At 20.0% G+C, this 17583-nt stretch overlaps 6 protein-coding genes and 1 pseudogene across 6 annotated transcripts in view, besides 1 other annotated feature; 4 read left to right on the top strand and 3 right to left on the bottom strand.

Annotated features, from left to right (window-relative positions):
- Positions 1-1737: 1737 nt before the first annotated feature.
- Positions 1738-3016, top strand: PF3D7_0413300 (rifin; the record flags this gene model as incomplete). The annotated part of the gene is made up of 2 exons (XM_001351405.1): positions 1738-1812; positions 2051-3016. The coding sequence occupies 2 exons, from the start codon at positions 1738-1740 to the stop codon at positions 3014-3016; spliced, it is 1041 nt and encodes a 346-aa protein (XP_001351441.1).
- A 2364-nt stretch (positions 3017-5380) lies between these two features.
- Positions 5381-6652, top strand: PF3D7_0413400 (annotated as a pseudogene).
- Positions 5381-6652: a sequence feature (erythrocyte membrane protein 1 (PfEMP1), exon 1, pseudogene).
- Positions 6653-7938: 1286 nt separating this feature from the next.
- On the top strand, positions 7939-8826 carry PF3D7_0413500 (phosphoglucomutase-2; the record flags this gene model as incomplete). Its single annotated transcript, XM_001351407.1, has 1 exon — positions 7939-8826. The coding sequence occupies one exon, from the start codon at positions 7939-7941 to the stop codon at positions 8824-8826; it is 888 nt and encodes a 295-aa protein (XP_001351443.1).
- Positions 8827-9496: 670 nt separating this feature from the next.
- PF3D7_0413600 (26S protease regulatory subunit 6B, putative) lies at positions 9497-10933 on the bottom strand (the record flags this gene model as incomplete). Its single annotated transcript, XM_001351408.1, has 2 exons — positions 9497-10585; positions 10844-10933. 2 exons carry the CDS (start codon positions 10931-10933, stop codon positions 9497-9499), a joined length of 1179 nt encoding a protein of 392 aa, XP_001351444.1.
- A 1435-nt stretch (positions 10934-12368) lies between these two features.
- Positions 12369-13385, bottom strand: PF3D7_0413700 (lysine decarboxylase-like protein, putative; the record flags this gene model as incomplete). Its single annotated transcript, XM_001351409.1, has 1 exon — positions 12369-13385. The coding sequence occupies one exon, from the start codon at positions 13383-13385 to the stop codon at positions 12369-12371; it is 1017 nt and encodes a 338-aa protein (XP_001351445.1).
- A 1291-nt stretch (positions 13386-14676) lies between these two features.
- PF3D7_0413800 (50S ribosomal protein L10, putative) lies at positions 14677-15519 on the top strand (the record flags this gene model as incomplete). Its single annotated transcript, XM_001351410.1, has 1 exon — positions 14677-15519. One exon carries the CDS (start codon positions 14677-14679, stop codon positions 15517-15519), a length of 843 nt encoding a protein of 280 aa, XP_001351446.1.
- A 231-nt stretch (positions 15520-15750) lies between these two features.
- Positions 15751-17583, bottom strand: part of PF3D7_0413900 (ubiquitin carboxyl-terminal hydrolase 13, putative) — a gene marked incomplete at both ends in the record, with an annotated part of 3059 nt that continues 1226 nt past the window's right edge. Inside the window, 3 exons of the mRNA XM_001351411.1 lie at positions 15751-15844; positions 15993-16080; positions 16263-17583. The exon at positions 16263-17583 is cut by the window's right edge and continues 961 nt beyond it. Coding sequence (XP_001351447.1) covers positions 15751-15844; positions 15993-16080; positions 16263-17583 — 1503 coding nt within the window. The remainder of the gene's footprint in view (positions 15845-15992; positions 16081-16262) is intronic.

The raw sequence follows: 17583 nt of genomic DNA on the forward strand, positions 1-17583 counted from the left end.
TTTACACTTTTTATTTTATTTTATTCCTCTTTCCTTATTAAAATGATAATAATAATATTTCCTTATTACTCGTTCAATAGTAAAGAAAAAATGTGCATATATATATATGATGTGATAATTATATAAAATATTTTGGAAATTCGAAATGATAGGGACATGTATATCGTAAAATATCTATATATATGTTTGTATAATAAATATAAATATAAAACATATTTTTCTTATTATGTTAAATATAAAATTATAATTATATATATATAATTCTTGGACAGTATCCATCAAAAATTTCCAAATTAAAAATTCAATTTTAATATTATCAATATACCTATTAGCTTATAAAATGGATGAATCCATCATTTACTCCACATACTCTTACATAAAATATATCTTTAAAGTAACACAAATATTTTATATAACATACTTTATCCTATTATAATAATATTTTTTATGTTTTCTATTTTTATTCTTGTTTTTTTTTTTAATCCCCCTTTTTAGAATTATAATTATTCCATACACAAAAAATTTTCATAAATATTATCAATTGTTTTTTTTATAATTAGTAAAAACCAATATTAAATTATATTATTTCTTATAATAATTACTATAATTATATAATATCCTCCTACTTTTTACATATAATATATATATATATATATATATAATAACCATTAATATAATATTATTATTAAACTTTATAGTTTTAATTATATCCTTACAACTAGTAATCATACAATTAAAGTATCAATAAATTATAAAATAGTATACTATTTTAATAGTTAATATAATATATATTATCAAAATCATCCATTCTCTAAATCATGAATAGAACATATTTGCATGGCATACAACAATACAGAAAACTATATAATATAGTATTTAATAATATTTACAATTTCTCTTTTCTTTAATATTTTTTTAATCATAAATATAAATATTTTTTTTAATACAGAACAATTTTTAAAATACTTTTTAATATATATATGTATATTTATATGTATATTCATATTACTATAATTGTAGATACATTAGAGAGAAATGTATAACATATAATAAATTTAAAAATAAAAAATAACAAAAAAATAAAATTATTAAAATACATTACATTTCATTAATTAATATTAAAATTTATATTCTATTTCATTTACCTTTTATATCATATACTATGAACGATTTATTTAATTACATAATTCTTTTATATAATTGCAATGATGTAAAATTATATCTTAGAATATATATTTTACATGTGTATGTTCTAAACAAATTGTAATATATATTATATGTATTGCACACCTTCAACAACTACTTCTCTACACATTTTTATATTATTTACAACAAAAAAAAACAAGTTGTAACTATATTGTTACTTTTTATGAATATGTATAATAATAAAATTCAATTATGATTTATATTATTACATAAAATTAAAATGTTTTTAGAAATAAAATATAAAAAATATTATATGTTTTATTATATAAACTTTTTTAATTTTAATTTTTTATTTTATTTTTTTTTTCTTTTTTCTTTCTTTTAGTAACAGAAGAATCATTCAAATTTCAATAAAGTAATTTAATTTATAATGGAAACTAAATTGTCGTATATTATAAAATTTCAATCATATTTTAAATTAAACATATGTAATTCTTTTAATAAAAAAAAATATATTACTATATATGAATTATTTAGTTATAAATTTAATAATAAAAAAATATACGTATAACAATATAACAATAAAAAAAAATGAAACTCCATTATTTTAAAATATTATTATTGTTTGCTCATCCATTAAATATATTGTTATTATCGTCATCACATGTATTCACCAAATTATGATAATTTTAATAATACAATATACATATATGATTATATGCACATATATATGTTACGATACCCTCCATATAATAATTATACCTATGTATATCGATATAACTTATATATAATCATAATATATGTCCATTCATTATATATAATAATTATAACAAAAAATATATATATATAATAATAAACTAGAACTATTACATATATATATATAAATATATATAATTCTTTATAGGTGCATAATAAAAAAAATCCATACATAATAACATCACATACACCAAGCCAAGAATCTCTAAAAACATGTAGATCATTGTGCGAATGTGACCTATATACGTCAATTTATGATAATGACCCGGAAATGCAAAAAGTCATACAAGAATTTGATAATCGTACATCACAACGTTTTGAAGAATACGATCGACGTATGGTAAAAAACAGACAAAAATGCAAAGAACGATGCGATAAAGAAATCGAGCAAATTATTTTAAAAGACAAAATCGAAAAAGAATTAACAGAAAAGTTGGGAGCATTACAAACAGAAATACAAAGTGACGCCGTTCCTACGTGTACATGTCAAAAATCAGTAGCAGATAAAGTGGAAAAAACATGTTTGAAATGTGGAAGTGTGTTGGGAGGTGGTATAGCCCCCGGTTGGGGTCTGGTCAGTGGTATAGGTTATTCGACATGGACACATTATGTTGCTACTACAGTTGCTAAGGCTGCTACTGATGCGGGTATTAAAGAAGCCACTGAAGCACTAGGAAGAATATATACGCTTAATGAGGTAACTGTTATTAATTGGACCTCAAAGATTACTGCAACAAATTATTATAAACCAATGGAACTTGTTGAAATTGTAAATGGAGTAAATAATATGTGTGGGGAAACGGGTGTCGCAGGGAATACTTCGTTCTGTTTAGCAGCGGAAAGTATAAAACCTTCTGATGTCTTTACTCGAATAATTTCTAGACAAGCTCAAGAAGCTGCTACATATGCAGCTTCCAAAGCTAAGGATGTTACAACTGCAGAATTTGCTAACTCAGCATCTTCTACTGCTACATTAACTAATACTATTATTGCTTCTGTTGTTGCAATATTGGTTATAGTTTTAGTTATGATAATAATTTATTTAATTTTACGTTATCGAAGAAAAACAAAAATGAAGAAAAAACTCCAATATATAAAATTATTAAACGAATAGATATATCCTATGTTATTTTTATGGTGTAATTTAGTGTATTATATTATTTTGGTTGAATTTACATTTTTTTTTTATTATTATAAATATATATTTTTATATGTATTAAGTTTTATATATATATATTTTTTATTTTGTTATATTTTTATGTATTCATTATTTATTAGGTTATTTATTCCTTATATAATATGTTATTTATTTAATTGTTTATTTTTTTTTCTCTTAAAAGGATTTTTATTTTTATAAAAAATTATATTTCTAATTTCTTTTAAATATTTCACTTATATATATAATTATATTAAATTATTTTAAAATATAATGTGACATATATTTATTAAATACCTCATATAAAATGTTATAATATGCAACATATAAGGTAACAAATATAAAATATAATATTGTTTTTATTATATATAGAAATATTATTCAAACGATAATTATATATATATATATATATATATATATATATATATATAATATTGTTTAATATAAATAAATACATGATTGTTCATAATGTTTCTTCAAAATACGTATTATATATATATATTTATTTATTTATTTTATTAATATATATTTTTTTTTATATTCAGAATACAAGGAATATAAAAAGTACATAAAATACATAAAAATTAAACATATAATACATGTAATACGTTAAATATATAAAAACATAAAATAATGCAAAAAAAAATAAAAAAAAGAACCAACAAATAAATAAATAAAAATAAACATTATTTTATTAAATTATCTACAACATGTACTACATATATTTATTCGGATAGATACGCCACAAATATATATATATATATATATATATATATATATATGTATTATTTCGGTATGTATTCTTTTTATTTTCTATGTATCTATTAGTTCGTTTTGTTTTATTTTCTTTTATTTCAATTTTTCTTTTTTTTATAAACATAACTTTATATATATTTATATAACTATATAAATTAATATAATATGAAATAATATATACAACACTATATAAAGAAATATAATACAAAATAATATATAAAAATATGGAACAGTCAAGAAAAAAATAATACAAAAAGAAATGAAAAAAAATACACATATACAAAAATACCAAAATGCGATATTATAAGCATAAAGAAATAAAAATATACAAATATGTGATAATATAAATGTATACTAATGTATAAAGATAAAAAGAACGAATAAAAAAATACATATACATACAAAAATAGGAATATATAAAAATTCAAACATAAACAAAAATATTTATATATATATATATAATAATAATAATAAAATAAAAATATATAAACATACCAGACATATAATATAAACATAATAATATATCAAAATGGCAAAAGTATACAAAAAAGTTAAATTTTTAATATATTTCAAATGTTGGAGATAATATATATATATATATATATATATATATATGTTTATGCATAAACTATTCATGTTGATAAAATGGGGAACGAAATTTGCGGATGTCAAACGGAGGTCAGCAAAAAATATAACATCGATTTAGATCAATTTCGAAAACGGTACCATGAACATTATATGAATTTTTTAATAAAAGTTCTCATAATACAGATCATTTATGTAAACTGTTAGATCGAACATATGATCCTTATAAAAATATATCAAAAGTTAAAGATATTGTACAACAACATGTATTACAGGATATACAAAAAAAAAAAGGTTAAAAGTTATAGTGAAAAATTATTGGAGAAGAAGAAAAACTGGAAAAATTGTGGGAAAAACATTTTAAAGATAAAATAGAAGAGAAATTAAAAGAAGTGAAACAATTCTAAAAAGGATTCAAAAAGTTGAAATACATGTACTTTAGGTCGTTCGGAAGAACAAACTTCTCAATGTTTGCGATACATGCAAAAATTTTTAGAATAGAAAACAATGATTGGGTAACTTTTAGAAAATACTTGTAAAAGTAAACGAACTCGAAATGGTGTTAATTGTAATACTTATTGTAAAAATTATAAAAAAATTTTAAGTGGACGTAAAGATTGTTATGAAAAATATAAAACGGAGAATATCAAAAAAATTTAAAAGATCACAATAAATACCGTTAGAAAAAGGTTTATTAATTAAAAGTGAAAGAAATCTAAAAAAAAAAAAAATTAAAGATATAATCCGATGTTGAGATAAATGTGGAAGTAACCATAACGTTAATTTAAATCCATTGTTTGATGAAAATGATCCTGTCACTAATAGGTCGTATTAGTGTCATTGTAGAGAAGGTAAGAAAAACAAAGGTACGTCTCCAGAATGCTCGAAACAAAAAGCAACTACTGTTTTGTCACATAAAGGAAAATGAAAACAAGGTACACATAAGAACAAACAAAATATCGTAAATGTACCAAATAGTGTATGCCTCCGAGACGTCACGAACTATGTATATCGAACATCAGAAAATTGGGAACAGCACATGTATCCAAATTTAATAGCGATAAATTATTTCTGGAAACAATGTTGGCAGCAAAACAACAAACGTGGAGACTACGTAATCGCAAACATGAAGGACGTCCATGGTCACGTAATGTATGCCGTGATATTCAGTTCATTTTTTATGATTTTAGAGATATAATTCAAGGTACAGATAAATCGAAGGACGCATATTCGGTGGATGGAGAACGTAATTTGAAAGCTATTTTTCAACAAATAAGGGATCAGCGAACACAAAATGGTGACACGTCATATAACGATTCCACCGATACAATGGATGGATTGGGCCAAGTACGTTCGGATTGGTGGGGAAAAAATAAAAACAAAATATGGGAAGCATTTCATTGTGGCACAAGGGACAAACCAACATGAAATGGTAGTATACCACAGGATAGTCGCTCCCAATTTTTACGATAATTAACTGAATAATCACAACATGTTTGTAGGAAAAACAAAAAGGGAACTTAATCAAACATGTCAAAATAAATTTGAAGGCGCGATATCTGTTGATAATAATGTGAATATATATTGTAAAAACAAATTAGATGAATATAGAAATTGGGATGTTCATAGAAAAAATCAATGGGATGGATCGAAAGAGAATTATAAAAAGCATAAAGAAAATAACGGTTTCTCTGGAAAACAACCAAATGAACAAAATACCAAAGCATATGTAAAAAAAAAAAAAAAAAAAAAATGTAAAGAATGCCATTGCGATATTAATAATTTAGAGAATATGCATAAAAAATTAGAAAATGCCGATTTGAATACAATTAAAACAATAGTTCAAGAAGTTAAAACAAAAAAAAACTATACCTGCACTATAACCAAAAAAAAAAAATGAAAATCATCCAATTAAGTTTTTTGAAAATTTTGTTGAAAATGTAACAAGAATGGCAAAAATTGCTGTGAACCAAATACATCCAAATCCAAAAGAATTAGTGGCAAATCTACTTGAAAAAATAGTATGTGGCACAATGGATGTCGCAGCACGCATTAACAAATGCTAGAACAGATATACAAAAACAAAAAAAGAATCAACATGTAAGACCACATACATGTAGTACATCCATCACTTCATCTCCCGAAAAAAATGATCATCCTGGCCATATGTGCGGTAGTGGCAACGATATTTGGAATATTCTTATACCATGTAATAATACTTGTGTGTTTTTTTTTATGTTGATGTATCCCTAAACCATACACAAATAAACATAGACACAGATACCTCCACCCACAATACATATATAAATAGCAACAAACAAACTAATACTTTCCTTACCAATTTAACAAGTCTACATATAACAATATCTAGATACACACACATATCTCTCAATCTAAATAAATGGCATGTAAAATACACCAACATAACTATGATATATTATATTATATATAATAAAATTAAATGTTATGTTATATATGTAAAGATAAAAATCTTATATATAAAGAGAATAGTAAAATTTAAAATATAAAAATGTGTATTTATTTTTTTAAATATGTTTATATTTGAAAGGGGAGAAAGATATAAAATAAAATGAGAAATAATTATATTAAATAAAAATATTATATGATTTTTAATAAAATTTTTATATTATATATACATATAAATATTTGTATTGTTATACATTTCTCTTTTTGATATATATATTTTTATAAGTGTTTTTGTTAAATTAAAATATAAATATAAATATAATTTGTGGTTAAAATAAAAAATGATAATATGAAATAATATATATATATATATATTTATAATAAAATTAAGATAAAATAAATTCTAAGGTATTTAGTATATTTTTGGTTTTCACTATAATATTATAATGATATATATATATATATATATATATTTTTTTTTTTTTTTTTTTTTTTTTTTTTTTTCATATGTTGAGTAAAAAATATGTATGTGAATACACAGAACCATAAAAATAATATTTTAAGAATAATAATAAATAATGAATGAATTTTACTTTTTTTAAATATATATTTTGTATTTTGTTAAATAATAATTATTATTATTGATTATATATATATATATATTTTTTTTTGGTGAGGATTTAGTGCGTTAAATATTTTGCATATTTTCAATATAAATTGAAATAATATAATACATATATATATATATATTTTTTTTTTTTTTATTTTTTATATTTTAATATTAATTTTAAAATGTTTATTATTTATATATATTTAAAATTATATTCCTTTAAAATATTATATTATTTTTAATTTTTTTATGTTCAGATGTGTTATATTTTTACACATTTTTTTTATTGATTTTTTTTTTTTTTTTTTTTTTTTTTTATGTAATAAATTGTTGTAAATTATTATTAAATTGGATTTCATAAATATACACATATATTACAAAATATATATATATTATATATATATATATATATATATATGATATATTTTTATTTATTTTTTTTTTATTTGTTAAAATAAAAAGTGTGTGAGAATATATATAAAAAAAAAAAATATGAGTAAAAATGTATGTAAATTTTTTTAATAAATTAAATATCCCCAAATGTTTAAGAACAAATTTTAACTTTAAAAGAAGATTTAGTGAAACGAAACAAAATATTCAAATAAAATATATTAAAGAAAATAAAAAGAAATATGTATTTTATACAGCCGTTACATCATTATCCTTATCAATAGCGTTGACTTATGCATATGAGAAATTCGTACTTTATAAATGGAATCGTAGATATGATTATTATTATAATCCAAATATAAAATTTTTTGAAAAGAAAGAAAAAAAAGAAGGTAAAAAAGATAAAAAGAATACAACGAAACATATTATATTAGTTAGACATGGACAATATGAAAGAAGATATAAAGATGATGAGAATTCTAAACGTTTAACTAAAGAAGGGTGTAAACAAGCTGATATAACGGGTAAAAAATTAAAAGATATTTTAAATAATAAAAAGGTTAGTGTTATTTATCATTCAGATATGATAAGAGCTAAAGAAACGGCTAATATTATAAGTAAATATTTTCCTGATGCTAATTTAATAAATGATCCAAATTTAAATGAAGGAACCCCTTATTTACCTGACCCTCTTCCAAGACATTCAAAATTTGATGCTCAAAAAATTAAAGAAGATAATAAAAGAATAAATAAAGCTTATGAAACTTATTTTTATAAACCTAGTGGTGATGAAGATGAATATCAATTAGTAATATGTCACGGAAATGTAATTAGATATTTCTTGTGTAGAGCTCTACAAATTCCTTTATTTGCATGGTTACGATTTTCAAGTTATAATTGTGGTATTACATGGTTAGTTTTAGATGATGAGGGTTCTGTAGTTTTAAGAGAATTTGGTTCCGTTTCTCACCTCCCCTTTGAAAGTGTAACATATTTTTAATAATTCCCTTTGAATTATGAAAAAAAAAAAATATATATATTACATAGAATATATAAATCTATTAATATGATAATATGGTAAATATATATATATATATAAATATATATGTATGTATATATGTATATATGTGTGTATGCTATTTTTTTTATTTTTTATTTTATATATTTTTTAAAACACTAGATAATTTATTTTAATTATATATCTCTTATATATTTTTTTTAAATATTATTAAAAATACATAATAAATTATTTAAACGGAATTATAAAAAAAAATTTATATTGTTTATATATATATATATATATATATATATATATATATATATTACGTTAAAAGAAAGAAAAAAAGAAAAAAGATAATATTGTTGATAGTTAATATTAGATGGATGTAAATTTTGTATAAATCCATATAAAATATTTACTTTTCAATATAAAAAAAAAAAAAAAAAAAAAAATTGATTTTAACAATATAAATATCTATATAATAATAATAAAAAAAAAAAAAGATGCCACAATAAAAATATCAGTTGAGCACATATTTATAGTCATATAATATGTGTGTTTGAACCAATCCTGTGTCATTAAAATAAATATAATACAATATATATATATATATATATACATATATGTATATTTTTTATTTATTATATTCCTGTAATCATTATAACATTCGTTATATATTATAAAATTCGTAATCTCTTAATTGCTTTCTAACATGTGTTCTGTATCCCTGTTCAAAATCATTGGCTGTAATAATATATCTATTTTTTCTTATAGCTTGCATACCTGCTTCTTGTGCTATGGCAGCAATATCAGCTGCACTGATTTTATCCGTTCTTACTACAAAACTTTCTATATTTACATCACTACTAACATTCATTTTACTAATAATGGTTTGGAAGATTAATCTTTTTTGTTTTCTATCGGGTAAAGGGAATTCGATTTTTCTATCTAATCTTCCTGGTCTTAATAAAGCAGGATCTAAAGTATCTGCTCTGTTAGTAGCCATAATAACTTTAACATTAGTAGATTTATCGAAACCATCCATTTGATTTAATAATTCCAATAAAATTCTTTGAACTTCTCTATCTGCACCTGTTTGTGCATCAAATCTCTTAGTAGCTATGGCATCTACTTCATCTATAAAAATAATCGATGGAGAATTTTCTCTAGCCAATCTGAATACATCACGTACCATTCTTGGTCCTTCTCCTAAATATTTTTGAACAAATTCAGATCCAACAACACCAATAAAGGTAACCTGAGTTTCATTAGCCACCGCTTTAACTAACATAGTTTTACCGGTACCTGGTGGACCATAAATTAAAATACCCATTGGTGGTTCAATTCCAATTTTTTCATATAATTCTGGACAAGTTAAAGGTAATTCAACGGCTTCTTTCATTTCTTGTTTTTGCATATCTAATCCACCTAAATCTGTATATTTCACATTTGGTCTTTCAGTAATTTGTAATAATTGTATACTACTATCTGATTCAGATGGTAAAATATTTACTATTGAATGACTATGTCTGTGTAAAGCTACACTGACTGACGGTTTCAAATCCTCCTTATTTAAAGTCGACAGTATTCTTACATAATAATTTGAACCTGCCGTACTACTTACTATCCCATAATTGTTATCAATAATATCTAAAAATTGACCTATAATTAGGGGTACACTTTGTATTCTTTTTATTTCATTTTTTGACCTTATTAATTCTCTTTTCAAATTTTTATGTTCTTCTTTAATATAATCCTCCTATACAAAAAAAAAAATACACATATATATATATATATATATATATATATATATATGTATATATGTATGTGTTGAATGCATAAGTATATTTTTCATGTATGCATATCATTTTAATAAAAAAATCAATTCATATTACAACACGGTTATTCAAAACGTTGAAATTTTATAATTAAACATATAATAACATAAACAAATGTAACAAAAACATTATATATATATATATATATATATATTTTTTTTTTTTTTTTTTTTGTTTACTTGGATATTTAAAATGTCAATTTGTTTTTTTAAATTTTTCAATCTTATATAATAATCTTCTTCAGTTAAACATTTACTTACACTTTCCATCTTTCTTAAATTTTGTTAACTTGGTTTTTTTTTTTTTTCTTTCTTTCTTTTCTTCTTCTCTTTTTTTAATTATTTTAAAACTATCATGTTATTTTTTTTAAACAAGAGAAAAAAAAAAAAAAAAAAAAAAAAAAAAGGAAAGAATAAAATTAATTATGCATATATTTATATTATGATTTTTAATACAATTCCCAATTTTTTATATTTTTATAATTTAAAGAAAAAAAGAAATTCGTAAAACAAAATTGCGTGCTAAATTAAATAATTTTATAAAAAAAAAAAAAAATACATATAAATATATATATATATTTATATATATATATATATATATATATATATATTATATATATTTTTTATATATATTTATATTTATTTAATTATTAAAATATTATATACTATATATTATTTATTAACATATTCATATGTATATATAATAATTTCAAGTGTTATGATATTTTTATAAAATTTTCAAAATTATTCCATTTATTCAAAAAAATAAAAATAAATAAATATATATATATATATATATATATATAAATATTACATTATTATTTTTTATAAATTCAAAGAAATATTCATTATTACAATTATATTTTTTATTTACAAGTTTGTAATCATTTATGAATTAAGTATAATTATATATACATACATAAACAAATATATATATAATATATATATATATATATATATATATATATAATAACATATGAATATTATATATTTATTTAATATATGTATACAAATTAATATTATATCACAGTCAAAACACAAGTACTATTTTTTAATTACAATAGAAAATTCATTTAAATAAGAAAAAAAAAAAAAAAAAAAAAAAAAAAAAATATATATAATATATATATCATATATATATAATCATATGAAGAATTAAATATTCCATCCATATAAGAAATGATTTTAAAAGGATAAAAAAAAAAAAAGAAAAAAAAAGATACACTTGAGAAAACTCGTGAACAGGTGATTCAACCCTCATGTTATATGATTCATAATATAAAGAATAAAAGATATTAAAATTATATATGTGTGTAAACTTTTTATTTTATAAGGAAAATATCTTAAAATATAAAAGTCTATTTAAACTTTAAAAAGAAAGGTTAAATGTTATAAAAGAATATTTCCTTAATAAACTTTTGTGTATATGATATATATTTTTTATCTGAAAAGGAAATCATTCCTACCATATATATATATATATATATATATATATATATATATATATATGTATGTGTATTTGTATTTGTATTTATTTATTTAATAATACTTTTTTCATTTTTTCTTTTTATTTGTGGATAATTTACTTCCTGCATTTTCCAAATATATGTATACATATATATATATATATATATATATATATATATATATATATATATGATTGCTTGTGTATATTTCCATTTTGTTAGATATATAGTTGTTACAATTATTTAAATTTTGATTTAGCATCAGACAAATAACAAGGTTTTTTTAAATGGGTAATTACATGGTTATATGCTTCATCAATACAATCCGTTATAAATATACCATTTAAATCATCCTGAGATATAAGACCATATTCAGCTAATTTTTTAAAATTCAAAATACCTGACCAGAAATCTTTTCCTATTAATACAATTGGTACATTTCTTTTAAATTTCTTACATTGTTTTAGAGTTAATATTTCCATTAACTCATCTAACGTACCAAATCCTCCTGGCAATACAATAAATGCTAATGATAAATAAATTAACCAAAATTTTCTTGTAAAAAAATAATGAAATTTAAAAGATAAATTTCTATCAACATATTGATTAGCTCCCTTTTCAAAAGGTAATGAAATCATAAATCCCAATGATCTTCCATTAGCTTCTTTACTTCCTTTATTAGCTGCTTCCATAAATCCTGGTCCACCACCAGTACAAATAGCAACAGTAAAATTATTTGGATTTTGTTCTCCTTTTTTATTAGGTAAAAAATTATGAACCTTTGGTAAATGAGATGATATATTAAAAACAGTTTTTTGTCCTTCTTCTGTATTAAAATAATTTGTTAATCTTTTAGAAAGTTCATATATCTTTTTATAATATTCACCTGTCCATTTTAATTTTTCTAATCTTTCTAATTCTTTTTTTAATTTTTCACATTCTTTTAATTCTTCTTCATCAATAGCAATATTATTTGTTATTTGCTCTTTAAATTTTTCTAATTTTCTTTCTAATTTTCTTTTTTTCGATTCATATTTTTCTTGACTTAAAGATCTAGACGATCCAAAAACAACCACCGTAAAAAAAATACCTTCATCTCTTAAGGCATCTTGAACACCAACAAATTCTGATAATATACGAACTAATCTTGCTCCTCTTCCATTAATAAAATTACTTTTATTATAAATTTCATGTACTTCTACTTCACCGTTATCACTTTCTATATCACTTGTATTATTTTCATTTATTTTTTCCATTTTTTTTAATATTTTACATTGTCTGTTAACAAATATCTGGTTATCTTTTTACCCAACCAATAAAATATGTGGGAGTAATTATATCTTTTTTTTTTACTATAAACTAGGGAGAGAAGTTTAAATTATGAACTTTACAAAAAAAAAAAAAAATAAAAAAAATAAAAAATAAAAAAAATAAATTATTTATATAAAAATAATAAAGAAAATATATGCATATATATATATATATATATTATAAATATGAAAGGTATATTATTCAAAAGTTGAAATAAAAATATATAAGAAATTATCACTTATGAGATGATATAAATATAAATATATATATATATTAATAACTTTATAATAACCCAGTTCAATATATATATATATTTTTTAATACAAAATGTATGATTAACAACTTAAAGGTTAAAATGTTTAAGAATTTCTTATTTTTGTTACAAAAATAAACTTTTATTTTGTTCACAAAAAATATATTTATATAAAATAAAATTAACATATAAAGGGAAATATAAATTATATACATAAATAATACATATATATTTATGTGTGTATATATATACTTTTAATATTTTCTATGAGTTTATTTCAAAATTGGATAATATCCAATTTTATTTTTTTTTTTAATATTTTAATTTTTTTTTTTTTTTTTTTTTTTAATTAATATTATTATTCTCATATACATATATAATATATATTAATATATTAATATTTAATAATTTAATATTTTATACATGTTCTTTGATATGCTTATTTTAATATATATATATATATATAAAGGGAAAGGCTTAAAATAAATAAAATGCCCCATTATAAATTCCTATTTGTATTTTTTTAAAAAATTATAAAATTTAAGTATATAATAATGTATATATTATATATGTACATTTTACCTTTTAAAATATTATATTTTGTATGCTTCTTTACAAAAGGAGAAATTCTCTACACATAAAATATTATATATATATAATATATATATATATATATATATATTAGATGTATTATATTTTATATGAATTATGTTTTTTCCTAGAAGTATTATTAAAAAAAAAACGTATATAAATTTCTTTATTTGTAAATCTTACAAATATTGCTTATTCATAATAATCTTATGAATATATATATATATATATAATATGTTTTATTTTATAATGATACAATGTTTATATATGAATAAATCACAAACTGTTCAAAGCATATTTTATATATAATATATGAATATATATATATATATAATATGTATGTTTTTATATAATTGTCACATATATATTATATATATATATACATACATATAATGTTTATAAAAAAGATAAATATCAAATATTTATCATTTTCATTATTAGTGTATTTTATTTATAATGCATATGTTTACAATACCATAAAGCTTCAAAAATGTTTTAACTATGAACATAAAAAAGGAAATTTCCTCGTTTCTTCCTTGGTTTTAGACGGAAAAGATATAAAAGGAAGAAGAAATAAAGGCATTATAAATTTTATAAGAAGTAATATTATTACTACTAATAAATTTAAATTGATTAAGAAAAAAAATGTACATAAACATAAAAATTTTTTATTGAAAAGTAGAAAATGTGATGGTTATAGAAATACAAAAGAAGGAAAAGAAGAAACCATTAGAAAAATAAAACGAATTCTAAAAGTTACCAAATTATTAATACAATTAAATAGTTTTAAATTATCACCGAACTTACGAATGGATTTATTAATTAATATGCCTAGACCTCATGTACGTATGCATATGGTAAAAAATACTTTAATGAAGTTATCCGTAAAAAATACACCTTTTGAAGCTATTACTCCATATTTAAAAGAAAGTAATGTATATTTATTTATAATGAATGAAAATTATATTTCATTTACACTCTATAGAAATAAAATGTTTAGCTCTTTATATAAAGATTATAAACTTAATAACTTTATTAAAGTATCCGTTTATGAAAATACTATACTAGATAAAAAAGAAACAGAAGATCTAATTAACCTAAAATCTCATAAAGTATATTTTGGACATGTTGTTAATAAAATTAATAATATAATAACAAGTATACCAAATTCTATTTTACAAATACCATCATCTATAGCAAGAGGGATTTATTTAAATACACAAAAGAATCAGTAAAAGTTTTTATAAAAAAAAAAATAAATACCATATATATGTATATATCTTATATGTATTTTTTTTTTTTTTTTTTTTTTTTTTTTTTTTTCTGTTTATTTGTTTTCTTTTCTTTTCTTTTTTTTTAGTTTTATTTAAAAATTTTTTTTTTTTTGGTAATATTTTTAAAAAAAAAACTTCAATATAAAATATAAAAAATTTTAATGAAATAAAAAAAAAGTAAAGATTTCCAAATTATGAAAGTCTTTTGTACAAATGAATGTATGCACTGTCTTTACCTAAATTTCCTTCACATAGGCCAATTTTATTATCGTTGCAAATATACCATCTTGAAAGAAAAAAAAAAAAAAAAAAATATATATATATATATATATATATATATCATGTGCATATAACACAAAATAGAAATAAATAATGTATATATATATATATATATATATATATGTTTATGTATTTATCTTTTTTATATTGGTTACTTGGATTCATCCTTTATATAACATATATAATGACCCGAATTGGCATTGTTTCCTATATGTACAATAGATGCTACTAATTCATAATTAGCTACAAAAAGTAAAACATACATATAAATAATTTAAACATACAAATATATAATAAGTATATAAAAATTTATTAATGACAATTATAATAATTCTTCATTTGGTTTATCATATATATATATATATATATATATATATTAATATTTATTTTTATTTTTATTTTTTTTTTTGAGGAAAAGAACTTACCCAATCCATCGTTACACTTGTTACTATTTATAATCAAATTACACTTACTATCCGTTAAATCATCCAAATTCGAAAATATATAATCAATTGCTTTTTGTAAATTATTTTTATTCAGTATAAGTGCTGCCATAGCCACTTCTTTTTTTACTCCCAAATTAATTATAGAATCCAAATTATTAGAATTTACTTCTTCTTTTTCACAATTCACGTCATCATCCAACTCTACTGTATCTTCTCCATAAATATAAGATATACAATTATTTACATTTTTTATTTTTACCTTTTTAATTGCCTCTATTGCCTTATCCTTTTCAAAACCAAAGTCTAACAAAGAATCTAAAACATCTTTATGATCTTCTAAAAGTTTACTTTCTTTTTGTAACATTGAGTCACCTGGACTCGTTTCTTGTTCCTTTTGTCCATTTAGAACATCAGTGGAATTTGGTTGAACCCTCATAAATTCCAAATTTAATTGTTCATCTGTTTTAACTTCAATATTAATTTTTTTTGCTGACCAGTTTTCATCTGCATAAAAACGCTTAAGATGGATAAAAAGATAAGGTGGGAATGTTTTAAATTTCATATATTTTTGTGCATGTATTTTTTTTTTTTCTTTTTGACAATAATATTCATCTATGTTATCCTTTTTAATATAATTATTTAAACAATCTAATAAGGATATATTAACATTTTTTAATTTTTCTTCATCTCCATTTAATAATGAACTATCCAAAGGTATATCTAATGATAATATATTATTTTGAAATGAACTAATACTTTGGTTATTTGATTCGCTTTCTATTCTTTGTTCAATTTCAAATGTGAAATAATTAAAAAGTGATCTTTCTTTTGTTACATTAGAATCATTATTTGATGGTGAAGTTGAATTGAGCAATTCATTTGGGTTTAGTTTTTCATTTGTTTCATTATTAATTTCATTCAACTTTCTTTTATTATTGTTAACTTTTAATATTCGATCGAATATGTTATTTTCATTATCTATCAACTCATTAATTAGGTATGATAAATATTCATAAATATCTTGTTGATTATTATTACAGAATGAATTACTCTTTTGGTTAATACAATTTCTAAACATGGATGGATTAATACTAACCGAATTTTCATCATCAATATCACTATCGTAATTAATTTCTACATTTCTGTCCTTACATTGTGTTTTGAATTTTTTGACATATTGTTTTTTTTTAGTAATATAATCTTCTTCAAATATCATATAGCATAACTTTGAATATTGTAAAAATAAATCATCATGCGTTTTTTTTTTATAATCTAAACTTAATAAGAAATCAGAAATATT

The sequence above is a fragment of the Plasmodium falciparum genome, assembly GCF_000002765.6.
Source record: "Plasmodium falciparum 3D7 genome assembly, chromosome: 4".
In the NCBI taxonomy this organism is placed as follows: domain Eukaryota; phylum Apicomplexa; class Aconoidasida; order Haemosporida; family Plasmodiidae; genus Plasmodium; species Plasmodium falciparum.